At 42.8% G+C, this 24,021-nt stretch overlaps 1 protein-coding gene across 5 annotated transcripts in view; it reads right to left on the bottom strand.

Annotated features, from left to right (window-relative positions):
* The window catches only part of RNF157 (ring finger protein 157), a 116,803-nt gene that overhangs the window by 42,723 nt on the left and 50,059 nt on the right, over positions 1-24,021 (bottom strand). For 4 of the 5 annotated variants that reach the window (XM_077459339.1, XM_077459341.1, XM_077459343.1 and 1 more), the window contains 6 exons: positions 21,443-21,509; positions 17,379-17,422; positions 7,162-7,209; positions 7,012-7,083; positions 3,721-3,880; positions 496-608 (listed from right to left, as the gene is read on the bottom strand). In XM_077459339.1, coding sequence (XP_077315465.1) covers positions 496-608; positions 3,721-3,880; positions 7,012-7,083; positions 7,162-7,209; positions 17,379-17,422; positions 21,443-21,509 — 504 coding nt within the window. The remainder of the gene's footprint in view (positions 1-495; positions 609-3,720; positions 3,881-7,011; positions 7,084-7,161; positions 7,210-17,378; positions 17,423-21,442; positions 21,510-24,021) is intronic. The other variant, XM_077459340.1, reaches the window with a different exon arrangement.

The following is a 24,021-nucleotide window of genomic DNA, read 5'->3' as shown; positions in this document are numbered from 1 at the left end:
AAACTACAAGTCCTGTCTCCCACTGCAGTGGACGGATTTTTAGTTCTCCATGGACCATGAGTGAGCTGATCAGTGCACTTGTAGTCTATTGAAACTTCCTACAGCCTTATAACTGAAAGGAGGTACAACTGGCAAAAAGCTGGTGTGGGTGCAACTGGCAAAAAGCTGGAGGATGTGTCTGCAGGAGCCTGACATTGCACCCTCTATCCACTGATTGTGGGTGCAATGCTTTGCAGGGTCCTCTGGGGAAAAAAATAAAAACACACATGTTTTTCCTGCAAACATATGTATTTATCATTTTTTTCCCTGAAATTGAGTCTTATTTAAAAAAAAAAAAAAAAAACACCACAATGTATTGATAAATGGAGGATTGGTACTTACAGAACACCAATTTTACTTAACTATAAAAATAAATTAAATAGAAGAAGCCCTAGTATGTTTATACCTTATACCAAACTATCAAAATGCCTTTCAGGAGCTGTGAGTTACACTCACCGTGTGCTCTTCAGAGTCTGAGGTTGGGGCTGCAATGATAGGGCTGAATCCAGCAGGCGAATGAGGACCAGGGAGCTTTCTCATTGCCCGAATCTGAAGAAGGGCTCGGAAAGCTGCAGGACACAATATTAAGAATAAACAAGATATAAACAAGGACAGGAAGTCAGGGAAATATTTGCAGCAAGGACACCTACAGTAATAAAACCCAATTTTTAAAATGGTTAAGATGGGTTCGACCTTTTATCAGTATTTTGTTTCTGCATTGTAACTAAGGCAGAAAGTGAGGAAAAATTTATTAACTGGAAAAGTTGTGTATGTTAAGCTAATATAATAAAAACATATGCAGTATATCTCCTTAATACATTTCTCCATCTCTTATCCATTTCTGGACTCTGCAAGTAAAAAAAAAAAAAAAAAAAAAATTTATATTTATATATTTATTTATATATATATATATATATAGAAATAGAAAAATATAGAACATGGCAGAAATGCACTCGGCTCCTAAGGCTTGTTGTGGGATAACACACTGAGTGGTGTCAGCCCTGCCCAGTTGTCTTTTGCTAAACTACTTAAACAAAGTTCCTATCCCATTCTCCTTAACATAATAAGTAATCATTCTGCACTCCCAAGATATGAACAAGGAGGGCTAATTAGACCCTTTGTCATAACATAGGAAATGTGCACAAGATACAGGACAGCTCTGAATTTTTGGCACGATCTACAGGTCAATTTTCACACTTATTAAACAGATACATTATTATGTATTATTATTATACAGAACATTTTCAGTGGAGTATTTAACGGAGCACAAAAGGTAGAAAATAGGAGAAGTTCATTCCTGGGGTTAACATACACTTTAGCCTTAAGGTTAAAACCAGAGCTTTGAAACATTCCAAAACATTTGTAAAGCTACACAGCAGCATCAAGGCACCCCTGCAACACGTGTTCCCTAACTTGCATCATATATAGCATTGCATTCATTCAGAGCAGGCTTGCCTTGGAGGTAGCCCCTTCATTAAAGTGTGACTGAACTGCAAGCTGCTTGGGGAGTTATAGCCATAATAGTCAAAGTGTATCCAAACCCAAGAACCAAAATGTTATATATTGCAGCCTATCAGTACTTTTTTGTGGTAGCTACATTTTTTATTTACTTAGGCAAACTATCTATTCTGCAAGTGTAGAACATACTCGTTGATCCTGCCAGAAACCTTATTTGCGATTTCAGGTGGACTGAACCTTAACAATGTTATTAGCTTTTCTGTAGCTTACAAAAAAATGCACCCTATCTATGTAATGGAGATGAGGAGAGGAGGATGTGTTTGTAATCCAAATCAGGAGAGCAGCCTAGGGTAACAATGCCACTTCCCCATACTGTACAGTGGGTGAACATTGTCAGTTAAGCACTGTAAGTGTAATTGGCAGGATCATTACATAGAAAAAAAAAAAAAAAAAAGAAAAGCCTGAAAGAAGAAAACTGACGCAGCCACCACATTTATGGACTGCAATATACGGTTTGATTTACTAAAGGAAAATAGACTGTGCACTTTCAAAGTGCAGTTGCACTCTACAAGTGCAACTGCTCCAGAGCTTAGTAAATGAGGAAAAGCACTTCCGACTTCCGTCATCCAATCACGTGCAAGCATGGGTATTTTTTTTGCAAGTGACGCTTAACCTCATTTACTAAGCTCTGGAGCAACTGCACAATCCATTTGCCTTTAGTAAATCAACCCCTTTAAATTACACAGCATATTTGCAGATTACGGCAGACTTACCCACTGGTCCGCTCTCCTCCAGCGCTGACAGATCAACACTCGCTATCGCTACACTCGTCTTCCTTCGATTTAACATTGTACCGGTCATCAGTTCCATTTTCACTCTGTTCTCGCTATATTACTGGTGCGGAGAGTGTGCACTGCCCTGTGCATGCCCCATAGGCAGTATACACACACACACAGACAAAAAAAAAAAAATCTACCTACTAGCAATTTTTAAGGTTTAGTTCCACTTTAAAAAGGTACAGCAAGACACCAAAAGCTTAAAATTCACTAAAAGAATCTGAATACCCCCAGTGTTTGTCTCTACCAAAAGTATAACAAAAATAGAAAACGGCATCACCAACTGGCAACACAGACAGAAAGACAAGCCCGAAAGAAGGTCTAACCCTTCCCCAATCTATCCAAAACCAAGTGGTGCTCTACTTTAACCAAAATAATGAAGGACTGGTCAGGATTGTGCAGTGTGCAGAGCTTCAAAGACCAAATCAAGCTCAGTCCCAAGTAACTTTTCTTACCTTATAACCCTTAAAATGCAAGGAGGAAGTCATTAAAGCATTTGTTAACTCAAACATAGAAATCACTGCCAGCCACTCTATTAGAGCTATGCATACCACACTGTATAAGTCTTTTATAAAAACGAGCCATGTAAATACCTTTTTACAACGATCTTCAAGCCGGTCACATGACTCACGGCCGCTTTACAGCTCCGATACATGGCTTCTGCAGGAGAGGCCGAGATCTCCCTCTGACGTCAGCTGGGAAGGTCACATACCCACTCAGTCCCTCCTGCAGTGGCCCTGGAAACCAGCAGAGAGTCACGTGACCGGCCTGAAGATTGCTCTAAAAAAATATTTACATGCCTCATTTTTGTAAAAGACTTCTACAGTGTGCTATGCGATCTGTAACAGCCATTTAAAAAAAGTTATTTTCACTAATAGTGGCAGGGGGACAGAGACAGAGACACAGAGCCAACAGGCAGGGAGGAGGGGGTGAGGGGGAGAGAGCTGCGGATGAAGGAGGGACGTACACTGACCACGCTGGTCAGGGCTTAGCAGCCCTGATTATCGTGGTCAGCGCATAGTGGGGGATATAGAAAGTTGCAGATTCAGACAGGTTTTTTTACCTTCTAGATTGGGGCAGATTACACAGCACAAGCACTGTGCTGTTTAATCTGCTTTAAGGGGAGCAGGATCTCTATTTTTTGGGGGGGGATTAACAAACACTTTAAGGAGCATGTCTGAGCCAACATTTAAAATGTGCATAGATTAATCGAAAACATTTCATGCTTTTTACAGATCGCAGGTAATATAAAGTTACAGTAATGTCTAATAAGAACTGTACATGAATAACATTTTTACAGATCAGCAGTAATATAAAGTTACAGTAATAGCTAATAGGAACTGTACAAGAACAGTCTCTGTACAGTTAAAGCAGCTCTTCTACTTACGCAGTCGGCAGATAGGGCAATTGCTGGCCTGGTAACGTAGAGTATCTGCACATGTATTGCACAGGCAGAGGTGTCTGCATGGCAGAATAAGTGTATCTCGGACATCAGATAGACAAACCACACACTCAGCACTGTTGTCACTGACTTCATCTTCTGTTACCTGGTGCAAAAAAATAAATAAAAAAACAAAACAAAAACAGACATTATCATCCATGCACATTCTCCAGGTCCAGTAACATTTGCCAATATCCATTCAAGGAGGGGCTGCTATTTATTGCAATATTTGCCCTAACCCTGTAAATGTCACGTTCACTTCAACCATGGGTGATAACATTAGTAATGTCTCGTGAGCCTCCAGGAGATAATTCCTCAGAGTTCCCTGCTCCCTTGCAGAGAAAAGCCACAGGTTTGTTTAATGCCCCCTCACCAGCAGGGTATACTTTTCTTCCAGTCTCCACTAATTTGTTCAGCTGCTGGGAGCAACACATATGGGGAACATTTTATTAATCCTGTCCCAAGGCAAAGCAATGTGGAAAAGGAGTAGTGAGATAGATTGTGAGACAGGTTTATTACTCCTTTGGCTGCCATCTGCGATGGAATGAAGCAAGACCCTGTTTTGTGCCAGCTGTCTGTAGAGTTAAAATCGGTCATATCTTTAGAAATATATCTTTGAACTTTGCAAGCTATCACACTTCCCTGTCCAGAAATACACAGGTCCATAAACCTGTCAGACTTTGCTAAGGCAGACACAATGTGATTTGCAACTAATTGTCTTGCTACTTTGCTAGATAAGTGTCTCACATGGTACTTTCGGGTATGGAAGAGCACATGATTTACTTCATGTGACAGTACTGAGCCAATTACCAAGCGCCAGTGCCATCACACGGAGAGTTCATAGTCCTGTGAAAACTAAACTTGAGTGACTTAAAGTGGATGTAAATCCTCACATATACCCAGTGAATTGAACAGCCTCAGAGGATACAAAGAGATAAAACAAATCTCCCTACATAAGTTTTACAAGTATATCCAGAGCCGGTGCTACCACTAGGCGGAGTAGACAGCCACCTAGGGCACACTACCCCCTAGGGCGCAGCCACGGCCTCTGTTCCCATGAATCTTAAGGCAAGTGGGAGCTCGTCCTGTCCCGGGAACACATCTGCATGCCTCCAATCCCCCAATGTGTCCCTCTGAGCGCCCCGCTGTTCCCTCTCTTCACAGAGTAAAATCTCACATCGCTCTGGGACTCCTTTGCTCCAGCATGTCCCTCTGGAGCGGCGCTGTGTGTCTGTGTGTGTGCAGCGGAGGGGCGGGGCTCGGTGGAGATCAGAGCATTAAAAGGTGCAGCGTATGTTAACTGACCTCCCGGCCGGTGTGTGCACCATAGCAATACTGCCCGCCCAGAGCTGAGGAGAGTGCAGATGTGATGGTCGATGAAGTAGAGGTAAGGAATTGGATGGATCCTCCCTATCTGCATCGAACTGTGTGTGGGGGATGGGGGGGTGATTAGTGGAGGAAATAGGAGTCAGGTAGGTCGGTGTGTGTGTCAGGTAGGTGGGTCAGTGTATGTGCCAGGTAGGTAGGTCAGTGTGTGAGTAATGGTCAGTGTGTGTGTCAGGTAGGTAGGTCAGTGTGTGTAATAGTCAGGTAGGTCAGTGTATGTGTCAGGTAGGTGGGTCAGTGTGTATCAGGTAGGTAGATCAGTGTGTGCTCGTGTCAGGTAGGTAGGTCAGTGTGTGTAATGGTCAGGTGGGTCAGTGTATGTGTCAGGTAGGTAGGTCAATGTATGTGTCAGGTAGGTAGGTCAGTGTGTGTGCAATGGTCAGGTGGGTCACATATTGAAAAGGGGTGGGGTCATGGGCGGAGCCAATTGGGGCGGCAAAATTAGGTTTCGCCTAGGGTGTAAAAAATTCTGGCACCAGCCCTGGGTATACCTGCTGTCTTCAGCTTTATACATTCTTTAGAAAGTGCATATCTTGTTACAGATTTTCTCTTCCTGCTCAGCACTGAAGTCTGGGCATACAGTAAAGTCAGCTGATTGGAGGAAAGGCACCCCCCCCCCCTCCACTGCACATAGGCAGAGACTTGCAGAGCTGTTCTGTGAATAGTTCAGTTCTCTGCTAATCTATGTATAGCAGCCTCCCACAACACAAATTTCAGGTTGGTTTTATCTCATGTGTCGGAGAACTTGTCAGAAGTTATCATGCTGAACAGAAGAATGGAGCAGGAAAAAGCCACAGGCTTAGTGCTTTGGAGAGAGATAAGAAAACACTGCAGATATATGTGCCCAGCTCAACTTTCATGAATTGGGTTTACATCCACTTAAAGCGCTTACACATGGTGGCTTGTCCTGCTCCTGGCAGATAAATGACACAAAGGTGAATATAAACTGCCGGGGAGAGGGGATTACAGTAAACCTGTTGCTTTGCCCACCATTTTCCAACTAGGATCCCCCTTAGTTATTCAGGACCTGAGAGGATTAAAGGAGGGCGGCTTTAGGGAGGCAGAAGAAGAGGGCACCCAGTGTGGATGTTGATAGAGATATGTACATTAAATTAAGATTATTAAAAAAAAAAAATTAAAAAATCTGCACCGGTGTCAAAATTATTCTTTGAATTGTCATACTGTTTTGCATTTGTAAACACAAAAAAGAAAGAAAGGTGCACTGATCTAGTGTATTATCTTAAAACCTTAGTTTATTTTCATAAAATGTGGCAAGTATTATGCTCACAAATTAGCAATTGCATCAAAGCTCATCACATAGTACAGCATTGTTCAGTCCACAGTACGTCAAATCATGTGGCAGGAGGCGAAGATCCAATAGTCTAACGCGTTTGGAGGACTAGGTGAGAATTTGTGTTTGTGACCATTTGTTTTGCATTCGTAAATATGTAGAGTATGATGATCTTCGTTACTATTTAACCAAAGAAGGGGGGAGGCAAGGACTGGATTTATGTAAAGTCACCACCTCTTGGGCCCCCTCGCTAAGCATCCTACAACGATGAAGCATCATGTGTTGGTAAAAGCATGGCATGATGACCATTGCCTGTTGCCTCCTTGCTATAGGAGTGGATACTGGCCAATTGTACTCCATGCACAAGCTTAGTCAATGATCTACCTTGATCTGATCCAACAGGCTACTAGTGCTGACCATTTCTGCCAGCGATTTTACCTGGACTTGCTGGTGGCTTATGTACTGTGCCCCTTAGAGTACTTTTCTACATACAAAGTCTAAATTCCATTCAAAACCATTTACATATAATAAAATGCTACAGGAAGCATGCATGCAGATACCTTGGAGTCATGTGAATTATATTTATTTTCAATGCCATAGATTTCCTGCAAGAGATAACTGACCCCATCCACCTACAAGAAAAGACATAAGTTAGTTACTGCTAAAGAAAACACAATTTGGAATATCCCTCATATTTATTCGCGTCTCACCACTTGTTTCTGCTTCAGAGGCTTCACACAGTAGCTACTGTCTGCATGCTGAAAGAAAAGAAGGACATCAGTTAGAATTGGAGGGTGAATTCAGATCAAAGTAAGCAACCAAAAGAAAAACATTCACTATATTTCCAATGTGATATCGCATATACAGTCTAGTTTGCACAGTCCACTCGTTGTATGTGGATTTTTGACCCCCCCCCCTCCCCCCAGGAAGCCAAGTGACCCTGTGGCGTAACGCGTAGGGGAAGGGCTTATGACATCACAACACTCTGTACATGAATTGAGAGTGGTAATTATACAGACTGTATTACCGATTTCCATTGCTAGTTTTAACACTGTATATGCTGAATACGTTTGGTGCATTTCAAACACCTTTTTAACCACTTAAGGACTGCCCCAAGTACATGTACTGCAGCAGGGCGACTCTTAAGCATAAAATCATATACCTGTACATGATCATCTTCTTCAACTCTGGGGTGCACACGCGTGCTGCCGGAGCCCCACTCCCACTGTAATTGGAGACAGAGGCAGAACAGCAGTCTGCCTATGTAACTAATGCATACCGTTGTTCTGCCAGAGAGGAAAATGGAGATCTCGTGTTTCTGCTATACAGAAACCTTAATCTGTTTTCCCTTTAGTCAAAGCACCCCTCCCTACAGTTAGAAAGCACACATAGGGAACACATTTAACCCTTGATTGCCTCTGATGTTAACCCCTTCCCTGCCAGTGTCATTTATACAGTGACAGTGCATTTTTATTTATTTCTCTTTTTAGCACTTATCACTGTATTGGTGTCACTGGTCCCCAAATAGTGTCACTTAGTGTCAGATTTGTTCGCAGCAATGTCGCAAAAAACAAAAAAATAAAAAAGTAAAACGCTGATCGCCGCCATAGTCCATAAATCTATCCCACTGTTTGCAGACGCTAGAACTCTTGCGCAAACCAATCAATATACACCAATTGAGTTTTTTTTTTTTACCAAAAATATGTCGCAGAATACATATTGGCCTAAATTTATGAAGAAATTTGATTTTTTACATGTTTTTATTGTATATGTTTTATAGCAGAAAGTTAAAAAAATATATATATTTTTTTTCAAAATTGTCGGCCTTTTTTTGTTTATAGTACAAAAAATAAAAACCCAAGAGGTGATCAAACACTACCAAAATAAATCTCTATTTATGGGAACAAAAGGACATCCACTTTATTTGGGTACAGCATCGTATAAACTGCACAATTGTCAGTTAAAGGGACGCAGTGGCGTATCACAAAATATGCCAGTGTCAGGAAGGGGGTAAAACCTTCCGAAGCTGACGTGGTTAAGCGAGAGTAAGGGTCCTTTCACACGGGGCGGATCAGTTCTGATCCGCCCCGTGGATGTCCGTTTGCTCAGCGGGGATCACTCTGCCGATCCCCGCTGAGCAGGGAGATGACAGCTCCGTCTCTGCACACTGCGCAGGGACGGACCTGTCACAGCGCCGCTCTCCCCTATGGGAGATCGGATGACGACGGACCGCAGTGCCCGTCGTCACCCGATCCGATCCGCAGACGGATGGAAAAATAGCTTTTTCCTCCGTTTCACTTTTTCGGATCGGAGCGGGACGGATGTCAGCGGACATGTCACCGCTGACATCCGACGCTCCATAGACCTCTATGGAGCACCCGTTCAGGTCCGCCTGAAAAACTGACAGGCGGGCCTGAACGGGACGTCAGTGTGAAAGAGGCCTTACTCTGGAGAATTGGGGAATAAAGTTGTGTGTTTTTTAAAGCTATATCAGCACTAGGATTTGGTGGTTTCTTTTTTTTTTAGGTGTACGGCAGAGTAAAAATATGGCATGAGGAGATATAACAAGCCTGTGGAGAAGTGGAATGGTGTACTAGGAGAAACACTGGTGGAACCTACTTGCTGGGCACATCCCATATGGTCCCCAAGGGACACGGGCACATATTGACTGTACTTAACTGTAAGATGACAATATCCCAAATGAGAGCACATCTGGTGGAGGGAGATTACGCCATTACAAGGATTACGAGTGGTGATATCACAACAGAATAATATATAAAAAAAAAAAAAAATCGACATATGGTGGGCTGTGTAATCTAGACTGTGTATATGTGATAGCACATTGGGAATATAGTGAATGTTTTTTTTGGGTTGTTTACTTTGATCTGAATTCATATTTATTGTATGATAATTGGTAACAAGAGAGAAGCGCGGCACATATTGATCATTTATTATTAGTGTGCACACAGCTTTATGGGAATGTGTTTAGTGCAAGCAGCTCACAAATAGGTTATATACATATAGCAGCTCACAAATAGGGTGCAGGGCTCGACAAAACCCGGGCGCCAGGTCGCATTTGCGACTAGAATTAGCGAACTGGCGCCTGGGGCAGCACAGCTGGGGGTATGCTGTCTCCGCGGACCCCCCCGGCGCGATCGGGCCGCGCCGCCGGCGGCCGGTAATTTAGCCCCCGGCTTTGAGGCCTTCTACGATCCTATGGTTCCTTCTGGAATCTGGCGCCCTCTTGTGGTGGCCGTTGGAATTACAACCAGCAATGCTAATGGATGCAATGCTAATTTTCCCTGCCTGCCAGCCTATCTTCCTTCCCTTTACTCACAACCCCTAAAAATTATATATATATTTTATTCTAACACCCTAAAGAATAAAATGGTGGTCGTTGCAATACTGTATGTCACACCGTATTTGCACAGCGGACTTACAAGCGCACTTTTTTGGGGAAAATGTATTTAATTAAAAAAAAATAAGACAACAGTAAAGTTAGCCCAATTTTTTTTAATATTGTGAAAGATAATGTTGCGTCGAGTAAATCGATACCAAACATGTCATGCTTCAAAATTGCGCCCGCTCATGGAATGGCGACAAACTTTTACACTTTAATATCTCCATAGGCGACATTTAAAAAATTCTACAGGTTGCACTTTTTAAGTTACAGATGAGGTCTGGGGCTAGAATTATTGCTCTCACTCTACCGATCGCAGCGATACCTCACATGTGTGATTTGAACACCGCTTTCATATATGCGTTCGCTTCTGCACGCAAGCTTGGCGGGACAGGGTGCGTTTAAAATATTTTTATTTTTATTTTTTTCACTGTTCTTTAAAAAATAAAAAAAAATAAAATGTGTGTCACTTTTATTCCTATTACAAGGAATGTAAAAATCCCTTGTAATAGAAAAAAAGCATGACAGGTCCTCTTGTATATGAGATCTGGGGTCAGAGAGACCTCACATCTCATATTTACACTAAAATGCAATTTAAAAAAAAATTGTCATTTGAAAAAAATAAATAAAATGTCCCTCCTAAGAGCTATGGGCAATGACTTGGAGACAGGTGAGGGGCTGGGGGCTATCTTCCCCTCACTCGTCTCCATGTCAGGCCAGGGACAGGTCCAGATCGCCGTCACGGACCCGGCTCCTAACTTTTTTAGCTGGCTCCTAGATTCCAAGCAAATTTGTCAACCCCTGATAGGGTGTATACACATAGCAGCTCACAAGGTTATATACACACAATCAAATTGGGGGGGTAGACCAATGGAAACATCCCTGCAGATACAAAAAGGCCTGTGCTGATCCACTAACCACAATTTAGGGAACTCTGTCTGGTGGTGAAATGTTAACACCTATAGTCTCTATACCAGGGGTCGCTCTCCAGCTGTGGTGATACTAAAAATCTCATCATTCCCCTGCCTCTGGGAGACATACCTGTGGCTGTCAGAGTCTTGCCCTCATGGGACTTGTAGTTCCATAACAGGTAGGGTGCTGAAGTTGTCCACCCCTGCTCTATACTGAGCAGATGTATTTTTCTATTTTAATTTTCTATGAATTATCTTCCATAACCTTTTATTTTAAAATAATGAATATAAATTAGGGCTGTGGAAATTAAAGATTAATTCCTAGATTAATTTTTTTGATCGATCAAAATTCTTTTGATCGGTACTCGCCTCTCTGCCGGATTCCGGGAGTTCCGTCAGAGATCCGGTGACGTCACGGACATCTTCAATGGACTCTTCCCCCCTTGCCCAAGAGCCTCCGTCTGCTAGCGAAGAGAAGGGGGGAGGAGTTCGGTGATGTCGAAGTTCTGATTGAACGTAACGCATACGGGGGAGGAGCTACGCATGACATCATCCGCTGCTGCCCTACGGAACTAAAACAATTGTCGGCTTTACATGCTGTGATTTTATCATCTTTATGTGAGTAGTTTGTGTTTGAACACAAAAATTTTATCTTATACTTAAGCGGTAAGCACTTAGATCTCAGCAAAGACGCCAGGTCATGGGTAGAAAGAAAAGATCTAAGGAGACGTGAGAGAAGTTTATGGTCCGGGTTAACTCTTGATACCCGCTTGCATGACCACCTGTTTGCACAGGGTTCCATGCCATAAGGTGAGAGTGATTAGTTAGACTGGAGGTGGAGGGATTGTCAGGCTACTGTGGAAAAAACACTTAAGTCAGTGCTACAGTTTGAATTTAAAACGTATTTGTGTGAACTGTGAAGTTAAGTCATGGATTGTGGAAACGAACTAGTGTTGGGTGATTGTATATAGTGTATACCACATTTACCACTGACTAATGCAGAGTTGCAATGCAAGGAGATCAGCTAAAAGTAGTTGGATCTGTAGGTGCGTTATAATTAAATCGAAATTAGTCGATTAAATCAATAAAAAAATAAAATAAATTAAGCGAACACGAAAATTTTAATCAGTAACAGCCCTAATAGAAATCTGTTCAAGACAGTTATTTACACAAAAAAAGTTAACAAGAAACTAGGAAGGAAAAAAAGAAAGCCAGGAAGTTAGTAGTAATGTCCTCCATGGTTTCTCAGAACAAGTTTCCCTTATATTACACCTATCATAAGAGAAGCGTGGGTGCTGCTATTACTGGCCTTCTGAAAATGCTATTTGTCTGGCTATGTTTGGCTTAAATGTTTTACTGGTCCATGAACAAGCATACGGTAAGCCAGAAATCTACACTTGTTTCAGGCCAGTGATTTAAAGTATTGACCAAAGCATCCTTATCACAGCATTTCTGGAAGGAGAGATCAGCAATGGCAGCCTAGTTTTTTCTATGGGGAGATGAGTATAAGGGGGTCAGGTTAGTAAAAGATTTTGATACTCCGACTCAAAAGGGGCAAAGTGTCAGGCTCTCTAAAGTGTATCTAAACCAAAGCAATAAGCATTTAAAATATTGTAGTAGCTTACCAATCCTCACATATGGTGCCTGCATTTGTTTTTTTTTTTTCCTCACCCTTCCTGGGTGGCTACTCTAACTCCTTAACTGCCACTGTATTCATGGAGGTATCCATAGTTGTCTAGACAAACATGCTCTGTTATATAGGGGATGAGGAGATTAGTTGGATACACAGGAAAGTTAAGCATGTTTTAGGGTTCTACTCATAGGAAGTGACAAGCACACAGCATTGGCAAGATCTTTGATTATTTTCTGTACTTTCTGAGAAAGTCTACACAAAGAGAACAAATGCAGCCACCACATCTAAGGACTGATAAGCTGTAATATTTTACATTTTTGTTCTTGGATTTATTTATCTGTTAAGGTCAAAGGAAAAAATAAATAAAATGTATCACAAAGCAATGTTTTATTTTCGTTTTGAATAAAGTTGGGAAATGGTATTTACTGTCAAGTGTTTATTGCTGCCTGTGTCCCCATTGAGAAGATTCACTCCTCTATTTATACCGGTGACCATTGTCACCAAAAAAGGGGCTATTCAAAATGTTAGATTTAAGATGAGAGGAAACTGTTCAAGAGGGGAATGTCCTAAAGTTTGAGAGTTGGATCTCTGGGACATGAAGTGAAGAGAAATTTCTCCAAAGCCAGCAAAAAAATTAGCAGGGGTTTTAACCCTTTGTACTCTTTGTTGGCTATACATAAACTTTAAAGCGGCGTTCAACCCAAAATTGGAACTTCAACTTATCCGATTCCTCCCCTCCTCCGATTCCACATTTGGCACCATTCGGGGGGGGGTACCTGTTTTGTACAGGTACCCTGTCCCCACTTCCATAAGACCGGGCCGCGGCAAATTACATCAGCAGCTCAGCGCACCTCCTCCCTCCCCTTCTGCCTGGCCAGTGAGAGAGCGCAGTGTGCTTTGCGCATGCGCAGTAGGGACCCAGCCGTGAAGCTGAAAGGCTACACTGCCGGGCTCCCTTACCCGCAATGGCAGCAGCAGCACATAACATCGACTGTGGTGCCAACATCACTGGACAAGGGGACCGTTAAGTGTCCTAATGATAAAAGCAGTATGTGTAGCTGCTGACTTTTAATTATAAAAATGGGCGGACGGAATTCCACTTTAACCTGCAAGTTGTTCTATAAGAACAATTTTCCTCAAGACCACTAGGTGTCACCAGAGTTTACCTTTTACACAGCCAGTCATACACACATTGTAGCGGCAGGAATCAGAGACTACTTGCCATGGCTCTGAGCAGCTAGGTGTGACTGCTGGCTCGGTTAACTATACTGACAAGTCCCTGGCGCGCACAGCTATTCGCTGCTGTTCACACAGCCAGGAACACAACAGGACCTGAATTAAAGTGCTGTGAAAAAAAGAGAAAATACTATCCCCAATGATCCTTATTCTCACTCTTCAACCCCTCTTCTGTATGATCTGGGCCATTGCAGACAATAACCACTTAAGCCCCGGACCAGAGCACCTTTTGCGATTCAGCACTGCGTAGTTTTAACTGACAATTGTGCGGTCATGCCACGTGGCTCCCAAACAAAATTGACGTATTTTTCCCCCACAAATAGAGCTTTATTTTGGTGGTATTTGATCACCACCAAAAGAAAGCTCTATTTGTGGGGAAAAAAAAAAGGTTTTTATTTTTTGCGCTATAAACAAAAAAATGTGTGACAATTAAAAAAAAAAAAAACACATTACTTTTTATATTAGAAGAGAGAGCAAGATTGGGACTTTTTAATCTATTATTCACTTACCATGGTTATCTTGACCATTTTTGGGTTCAACTACAGTAGGATATGTTTATACATGTATGTATTGCTTTTTATGTTTTATATGAATTTGTATTCGATTGTAAATTATTGTGTAATACCAGTCCATGAGTTATCGTGTGGAGGCTGTATGCCCTTGGCATTTTTGAGGTTGATACCCGAAATGTTTGTATAACATATCATGGACTTTATATAATAAATATTATAGTCACTTGACCTACTTTTTTACTGATGTGTGCTTCATTTAAAGTCCCAATCTTGCTCTCTCTTCTAATATATTTTTGATAGGGATGGAGACAGGCATTCCTTTAGTGCCAGCCTCATTTAAAGTCCCAAAAACTTTTTCCCTTTTTTATTATCAAATACCAGGGATGGAAGCACACATCAGTAGTCTGTAGAATACTCTTGCTAGCATGTATAGGCTGTTGTCAAAAATGGCCCAATAGTTATTATTTATTTATTGATATATTGGCTAATGCGTCCCGCTTGTACTGCATCCGTGGGCCCTTGACAGCGGCTTGGGTTTCGCTGATTTGACCGTTACTGCTGACCTCCACGCACGCGGTGTGCTATGCGGTGCTCCTCCCCTCTCCCCGCCTTCTGGCCATGTTGAGGGGGTGGATACTTGGTCCCTTTTCACTGACGTCATGTTATATGTGCCGGGCATTAGGCGTCCTCATGGCGCTCTGGTGCCGTCGGATAGTCATTCTTCCGCAATCACACTGGGGAGATGGATTGGCGCTAATCGCCTGACGGCTGAGCCGCCCAGGTGAAGGCAGTCCTACTCTCAGGTAGTGTGTTCGCCAGCATGGCGCCGGTGTTTGGGATCAGGATGGTTCTCCATTGTGGGCGCTTCACAGGTTGGGCTACATACATTCATCTCTCTTTTCCTTCCTGAACTTTCACTTATTCTCACGATATTTAGCTCACTTATCTAATCATCTTAGTCTGGTATTTTCTTGCTCACACTTTTTTTTTTCATATTTTGGTGCCCCCCCTTTTTTCTTGCTCCCTCATTCTTCACCCTAGTTTCTTATACAAATATATTTTCACAGAAAGACAGATCCTTATCTGGTCTGTCACACATAGATTTTTCAGATAGATATTTGCATTCACTTCACAGGTATTGCATCCTCCCACCCTGGAAGTGTCTGCATTGGTGGTTACCTTTCCCGCGGGCTGCCTCGGTGCCTGGTGGCTATGCACTGCGATTCTTTTAGCGGACCCAGATGCTGTTTTACTGGCCCGCTGATGCAGATAATTATTCCATGTTATATGCTCCTGATGAGCGGTTGGAATACCGCGAAACGCGTAGAGCCGTTGGCCATTATCCTTTGTCTCAACCATGGAATATCAAGACTTATTTGATCCTCTCCGTCTTATAATTCATTACTTAGGCATGGTTATTCAAAAAACTTTTTTTAATCTATTATTCACTTACCATGGTTATCTTGACCATTTTTGGGTTCAACTACAGTAGGATATGTTTATACATGTATGTATTGCTTTTTATGTTTTATATGAATTTGTATTCGATTGTAAATTATTGTGTAATACCAGTCCATGAGTTATCGTGTGGAGGCTGTATGCCCTTGGCATTTTTGAGGTTGATACCCGAAATGTTTGTATAACATATCATGGACTTTATATAATAAATATTATAGTCACTTGACCTACTTTTTTACTGATGTGTGCTTCATTTAAAGTCCCAATCTTGCTCTCTCTTCTAATATATTTTTGATAGGGATGGAGACAGGCATTCCTTTAGTGCCAGCCTCATTTAAAGTCCCAAAAACTTTTTCCCTTTTTTATTATCACATTACTTTTTACTTTTTGCTATAATAAATAGCCCCCGCCCAAAAAAAAAAAAAATAAAATAATTTCCTCAGTTTAGGCCGATATGCATTCTACATATTTTTGGTAAAAAAATAAATAAATCACAATAAGCATTTATTGATTGGTTTGCGCAAAAGTTATAGTGTCTACAAAAATAGGGGATAGTTTTATGGCATTTTTATTTTTACTAGTAATGATTTTTATCAGGACTGCAACAATGGTGGACAAATCGGAACACATTTGGCGCAATTTTGGGACCAATCACATAGTGATCAGTGCAACTAAAAATGCATTGATTACTGTGTAAACATGACTAGCAGTGAAGGGTTTAACCACTAGGTGGCGCTGTAGGGGTTAGGTGTGTCCTAGGGAGTGATTCTAACTGGGGGGGGGGGGGGCTGTGTGTGACACAACACTGATCACCGCTCCCGATCACAGGGAGCTGTGATCAGTGTCATTAGGCAGAACGGGGAGATGATTTTTTACATTAGCATTTCCCCGTTCTTCCTCTCCATGAAAGACTCGTGGGTATCCCTGTGGACAATGAGTTCGTAGGGCCCGCGATCACACGTGCCCGCAAGCGCCTTTTAAAGGGCAATGTACAGGTATGCGATTCTGCCTGTATGGCGATCGCGGGTATCCCTGTGGACATTTGATGAATTGATAGATGGTCCTACCAATATAGTGGTGGCAATAAAGGCACATTGGTACGAGGAGGAACTAAGAGGAGGTTAGGGTGTACCAACTGCAGTGCTTGGGGAGGGGACTTGTGCAGGCATAGAGTCAAAGCAATGACATGCACAGGTGTCATTGTCAGAGGGGTTAAAGGCACACTGGGAAGAGCAAGGGTATGGGAGCATGCAGGTGTGACCTTGACAGCATTGGGATGATGTGGATTGTGTGGATGGAAGAGGGGGGTCTGTAGGAGCAGTGATGGTAAGGGTATTGGCCTAGTAGTGATAGAAAGCGGGAAGTGCAGGTTCAATGAGGGAGTAAGGCCTGCTTCATACCTATGCATGTTTAGTGCTTTTTTCAGATTTTCACTACAGTCCATTTAAAAATGGTTTGCTATGGAACACATTCTGTAGTGCAAAATTAGCAAAATGCAAAAAGCACTAAAAATGCATAGGTGTGAATCAGCCCTAAAGGGGGGTATATGTGCAGGCATTGGGTAAGAGGCAAAGGACAAGGCTGAGAAATGTCCCCTGTATTTGTATATCCCTTCTCCCCACCTTGCATCATCTTTTCAAGGAAGATAAACCAAGTTGCAATAAGTAAAAAGAGCGCCAATTAGGAGAATGTAGATCTTCTGAAGTACCTGCCCAATGCTGATGGGCACACAAGCTAGTACTGCCGACCAGGAGACACCTAAAGCACAATAACTCACCCTTTCAAATGTTGCCATTAGCACATGGGAGTGACCGATATGTTCTGCAAAGAGATAGAAACAAATTAGATCATATGCTGAAATTTCTCTATCACGATCAATATAGATTTTTTTTTCTTTCATTTCCGATCTGTACACAGGTATGAGATCTGTTTCCGATTACACCCCTACACATGGACGTGTGGATCACTGGCAAATGTAAGCAATACAAAGATATTATCAGGAAAAAATGGTTCTGCGCTATGGTGGGTGTGCTGGTGTAAAAACTGCAGAACTCCTACTCTAGACATTTTAGGCATGGGCCACCAAGCAGTCAAAAACATCATAGTGACGTAGTTGTCAGGTCATATCCATCTAGTCCTTCCCGTTACCAGAACACTCCAGTTCGCACATAGTACACGTGCCCACTTTTAAAATAATGTCTAATAATAATAATAAAAATATCTATTTAACCATATAACTCCCGGAAGATTTTAGCCCCTTCCTGACCAGAGCACTTTATGCGATTCGGCACTGCGTCGCTTTAACTGACAATTGCATGGTCGTGCGACGTTGCACCCAAACAAAATTTCTGTCCTTTTTTCCCCCCGACAAATAGAGATTTCTTTTGGTGGTATTTGATCACCTCTGCGGTTTTTTATTTTTTGCTCTTTAAACAAAACAAAAAAAAAAAGAGCAGCAATTAAAAAAAAAAAAAAAAAAAAAAAAAAAAAAAAAAAAAAAAATTGTTTTGCTATAATAAATATCCCCAAAAATATATAAAAAAACATTTTTTTCCCTCATTTTAGGTCGATATGTATTCTTCTACATATTTTTGGTAAAAAAAAAACAAAAAACAAAAAACAATGAGTATATTGATTAGTTTACGCTAAAGTTATAGCGTCTATAAATTAGGGGATCGTTTTATGGCATTTTTATTATAATTTTTTTTTTTAGTAATGGTGGCGATCTGTGATTTTTTTACTTGGGACTGCGACATTATAGCAGACACGTCGGCCAATTTTGACACGTTTTTGGGACCACTGGCATTTTTACAGCGATCAGTGCTATAAAAATGCATTGATTACTGTAAACTGCCAGTGAAGGGGTTACTCACTAGGGGGCGATCAAGGGGTTAATGTGTTCCCTATTTTGTGTCCTAACTGAAGGGGGGAGGGGACTGTGTAGGGGAGATGACAGATCGCTGTTCATAGCCTGAGGGGAGAACAGACAGATTGTCTGTTCATGCAAAGAGCCGTAAAACTGTGTTTACACACACAGATCCCAGTTTTCTGTGTGCCCCAAGCAATCGCGGGAGCCTGGCGATGATCGCGACCACCGGGTCACTCGCATCGCGCCCCTAGCGGGCAAGTCTTGAAGCAACGTAACATGACAGCGATTCACGCAGCCGAGCTGCAGTACAACTGCGGCGGCTGGTCAGCAAGCGGTTAAACAAGGGAAAAAAAATATGTTTTTCTTTTACTAGGAAGGCAGCAGAGATTAGCCAGCACTATCAAAGTTTATCAGCAGGAAAAAAAATAAAAAATACTTGAAGATTAGGTATGATTTGTATAGCATAGTTTCCATTGGTCCAGCATAGCACAATAAAAATAATACATAGTACCTCCCTATAACAGTGATAGCAGTAGGCCTCTTGGTCTAATGCTGAGCAGCTGCCCTTCCGCATAGTGACCACAGGGGGTCACTCCTTGCATTTTAGTAGTATTCCAGTTTTAGCAAATCAACCCCAAGGTGTTCTTTGATTGGACAAGTTGGAGGGGAAGGGTGGTGATCACAACCTCAACTACATCAAATCAGTGGAGGCCTTGTTTAAAAAAAAAAAAAAAACCCACGTTATCTTCCTGCTTCCTAGCACTCAAACCTTAAGGATTTGCAGTGTCCAGCCTGGTGACTAAACATTAAAGAAGCAAGTCTTGCACAAGAATGCTACCAATTTACATTCTGGTACTTACACCAGGCTGCATTTACAACACATTTATTAATGAACACAGAGATGCAATACGTTTTTCTTTTGCTGCAGCAGGCACTGTTGATCAATATACCCAAAGTTTGCAGCAGCTGCACTGAAGTGGTTGCAGAAAGTTTCCAAACAACCTACAGCACCTACTCTTTGTTAAAATAAGAAGGTTGGTAGGCTGCCAAGTCCTTACTGACAAAAAGCAATAGGAGATAAACTGATTTCAGTGCCTCTCTTTTAAAGGATAAACTGCTCCACAGTGCTTGTAGCTACAGAGGTCATTTTATTGGTTGTTAGGAAATATTTGTCTACAACATGGCCATAAGTTCACTTTACATTACAAGTGTAAAGGGTGGTGGAAAGCATACTCAAAAGGAAGTGTGGGGCCATGCCTTTGTCAGGATGACCCTTACTCACTAGGGCGGGGTAGGGACATTGACATCACCAGATCGTATCCACGGCCTGAATCTTTGGATGGGGACGAATGGTAATACGATCAAGCATTACTTCCCTAGTGTCGGGTTTACACTTTGTAAATGTAAAGCCGCGTACACACGGGCGGACTGTATGGCCAACTTAGTCCGTCAGACAATCCGACGGACAGTCCGGCCTACTTTCGAATGAACGGACTTGACCACACACGGATGCAAAACAGTCCGTCGAAAGTTTGCGCGATGACGTGTACAGCACGTACGACGGGACTAGAAATAGGAAGTCCAATACACAGCAATGCAACCTTTCGCCGTGTAAATCCTTTCTGAGCATGCGCCATACTTAGTCCGTCGAACTAGCCTACTCACGAGCGGATTGTCCGCTGAAACCAAAGTACGATGGACAATATTACGGAAATTCCGAAATACTTAGTCCGCCAGACTGCACGCTGAAAAAGTCCGCTGAAGCCCACACACGAGCGGACTGTCCGCTAAAATGTGTTTCGACGGACTAAGTTGGCCATACAATCTGCCCGTGTGTACGCGGCTTAAGTGTTCTTAAACTAATTAAAAGCCTGTGTATTTTACAGATTTACACTACAAGAGCCTTCCTTCTTTTTACTCTACCTCTATGCCTGATTGGGACCTGCATGTATGGAGCCACTGAAAGGGGATTGTACTGAGAGCCAGCACCTTGGAGTTTACTATTCTAAAGGGATCAGTAACCAGCGCAGTAGCTGGTTCCATGGGATCAGCCATCAACCATTATTATGTTTATATATTTTACACCTTATGATAGAAGCACATTGCTATATTGTTGCATTTATATATTTTGGTAGTTGCATTATTAGTTTTAGTAGTCACCGTTTTTTGGATATGCTTTTAACACAGATGGTTTCATAACACCATGACTACTTTAGTGGGTTATGATCAAAGGGATTGGTCTTTGGCCAGCGCTGATCAACTTTTTCATATTTTTTGATCACACTAGTGCGAATTGGATAGTGAGAATTGGATGTGGGTTTTTTCTCGCATCCAATTCACATGACAGGAGATTGTGCCCGGGTCTGCAGCGGGTTCACATATCTCAGTAGTGGCTTGTACATATTTGGCTCAGTTTCAGGGTCGAATTCAGACAAAACTTCAGCCCCGATTCCTCCCTGAAACAGAGAACAGGGTCCCCTGCTGCGAGTCGGAGGGGTGAAACCAACCTAAAAGGATGAACTTTTCCACAGTGCCTGTAGCTATAGAGGCCATTTTACTGGTTGTTAGGAAATATCTACAGCATGGCCACAGGTTCACTTTACATTACAAGTGTGAAGTTCAGGGGGTGGAAAAAAACACTCAAGAGGAAGTGTGGGGCCATGTCTGTCAGGATAACCATTATTCACTACATGCATTCCTAAACAGTTCTCTTCTAACACTTCCCACCCCAAACACACCTTACTATGGAGCATGCTAGCTTACAATGTAAGGAGTGCTGTAAGATGTAAATACTGTGCAAACTTCATTTAGGGTAGGCAGGTAAAACAAGAGTTTCTACTCAGAACCAAGCACAATTTTTCAGATCTCAGCTGCTCATTTGCTGGGCTGCATTTTGAAATAAATGAAATTTGAACACTTTTTCGAAACTTGCTTGAAAGGAGAAGAAAAACATGTTGACAGCACTATATCACCTTCACCTTCTTCCACCACTGCATGAACAACCATTGGATACACCTCTCGGTCCAGGTCAAACGTCAGCTAAAAAACAGAAAGGGGATACATTTATATGAATCAAGCATTTTAGATACAAACATTCTAAAATGTGTTTTTACTTTGTCTAGTGACCAAAATGAGCTTCTGACGGGTGCCTGCAAATACTGTACCTGCAGCAGCTATCAGTGCCAGAATGCTGGGGTATTCTGATTGGGCAATGCTTCGGCACTTCCTCGTCATGCAGAAGCTTATCCACACCCTCCTACTTCCCTTATATTCTAATTAAAGCGGGAGTCCGCCGTTTTTTTTTTTTTTTTTTTTAAAGCAAGCAGCTACAAACACTGCAGCTGCTGACTTTTAAAATAATGACACTTACCCGCCCAGCGTGCCCGCGATGTCGGCACCCGAAGCCGTTCTCGCGATCGTCTCTCAGGCGCTGCCGCCGCCATCTTGGCTATGGGAATCAGGAAGTGGAGCCGTGTGGCTTCATTTCCCGGTTCCCTACTGCGCTTGCGCGAGTCGCGCTGCGCAATAAGGATGGTCCCCGCTGTCTCTGGGATCCGTGTGTTTCCCAGCAGACAGCGGGGGACCTTCGGAAAGGGGCGTATATTCTGCAGATATCTATGCCGGAAGTGGGTGCAGATACCTGTACTGTACAGGTACCTGCACCCCCCTCCCCCCTGAAAGGTGCCAATTGTGGCGCCGGAGGGGGGGAGGGTTCCTATGAGCGGAAGCTCCACTTTAGGGTGGACCTCCGCTTTAACCAGTAAGACATCCCATCATAGTGAAATGCCGCATACACACGATCAGACTTTCCGCCAACAAAACCGTAGGATTTTTTTTCCGAAGGATGTTGGCTCAAACTTGTCTTGCATACACACGGTCACACAAATGTTGGCCGCAAATTCCGAATGTGGGAACGCAGTGACGTACAAAATGTACGACGAGCCGAGAAAAAAAAAAAAAAGTAAAATAGCCAGTGTGGCGCCTTCTGCTTAATTCAGAGCATGAGTGAACTTGTGTATACACGATCGGACTTTCCGACAACAAGTTTTGTTGGCGGAAAATTCGAGAACCTGCTCTCAAACATTTGTGGTCGGAAATTCCGACAGCAAATGTTCAATGAAGCATACACAAAGTCGGACTTTCCGACAACAAGTTCACATCGAACATTTCCCGTCGAAAGTCCAACTGTGTGTACGCAGCAATAGGCCTATGGGACTGTATGGCAGTAAGAGGAAGCAGGAGCTAGTATGGGAGCTTGACCCAGTTAAAACTGCCCAGCCACAAGTAATTAGAAAATTAACATTTCGAGAGAACAACTGTGTAGTTTATAGGGTGCAAAAATCAAGACCAGTGCTGCAGGCAAGGTGGAGAATCCATCTTTAAATTCACAGCAGAATGTCAGGGCTGGGCTCTCAGCCCTTTCTTCTCTGTGCTCAGGTTGCTCAGCGTTCAGTTAATTGCCAGAAACTCATCGTTCCACAGTGGCTCACCTGTTGATCATCATCTCCTGCTCGTCAGTCAAGCCCACTGCCAGCCCCTCCTGGCTATTTAAAGCGGAGGTCCACCCTAAAGTGGAGCTTCCGCTCATTGGAACCCTGCCCCCCTCCGGCGCCACAATTGGCACCTTTCAGGGGGGAGGGGGGTGCAGGTACCTGTACCGTACAGGTATCTGCACCCACTTCCGGCGTAGATTCTGCAGAATCTACGCCCCTTTCCGAAGGTCCCCCGCTGCCTGCTGGGAAACACACGGATCCCAGAGACAGCGGGGATCATCCTTATTGCGAAGCGCGACTCGCGCATGCGCAGTAGGGAACCGGGAAATGAAGCCACAAGGCGCCACTTCCTGATTCCCATACCCAAGATGGCGGCGGCAGCACCCGAGAGACGATCGAGAGATCGGCTTCGGGTGCCGACTTTGCGGGCGCGCTGGGCGGGTAAGTGTCATTATTTTAAAAGTCAGCAGCTGCAGTATTTGTAGCTGCTGGCTTTTAAAAAAAAACAAAAAACGGCGGACTCCCGATTTAAGCTGTCCAGTTCATTTCATCAATTGCCTTCATCAAACATATCTAGACTCTCTGCTGGCTTCCTGTTGAAGACTTGCCTGGCTGATGTCCCTTCTGGTTCTTGATCCTGCCTGCTGCCTCTGACTACGCTGATCTCTGGCTCCCCGATTTCCTGGCTTGTTCTGACTACCCAATTTGGCTACCGAACCCTGGCTATGTTTTGACTACATTTACAGTTATACCATTTATATAATTTTATTAAAAGGTGTGATTTTTACTGCATTTTCTGTTTCCGTCTGTTTCATGGTTCCTGACACAGAGGCACTGAATTGGCTGCCTCATACTGCTCAGCTCACCCTCCCAGCCGTAACTTTGCAGTCTTCAAGCCTTCTAAATCTCTAACATAAGCATAAAGCAGAAACTACTTCAGTAATTCTTTGAAAATTTATTTTCTCTTTGTTGTCTACCTACAAATGGACTTCCTAAGAAAACCGAACGTCACCAGATTCACTTTAAAATAACATTACAACTGAAAGATGAAATCTATG

This window comes from Lithobates pipiens, unplaced genomic scaffold (genome assembly GCF_037356315.1).
Source record: "Lithobates pipiens isolate NorthernLeopardFrog02 unplaced genomic scaffold, aLitPip1_a1.2 Scaffold_28, whole genome shotgun sequence".
In the NCBI taxonomy this organism is placed as follows: Eukaryota; Metazoa; Chordata; class Amphibia; order Anura; family Ranidae; genus Lithobates; species Lithobates pipiens.
The sequence above is the reverse complement of the archived record's forward strand: the minus strand, read 5'-3'. Positions and strand labels throughout refer to the sequence as shown.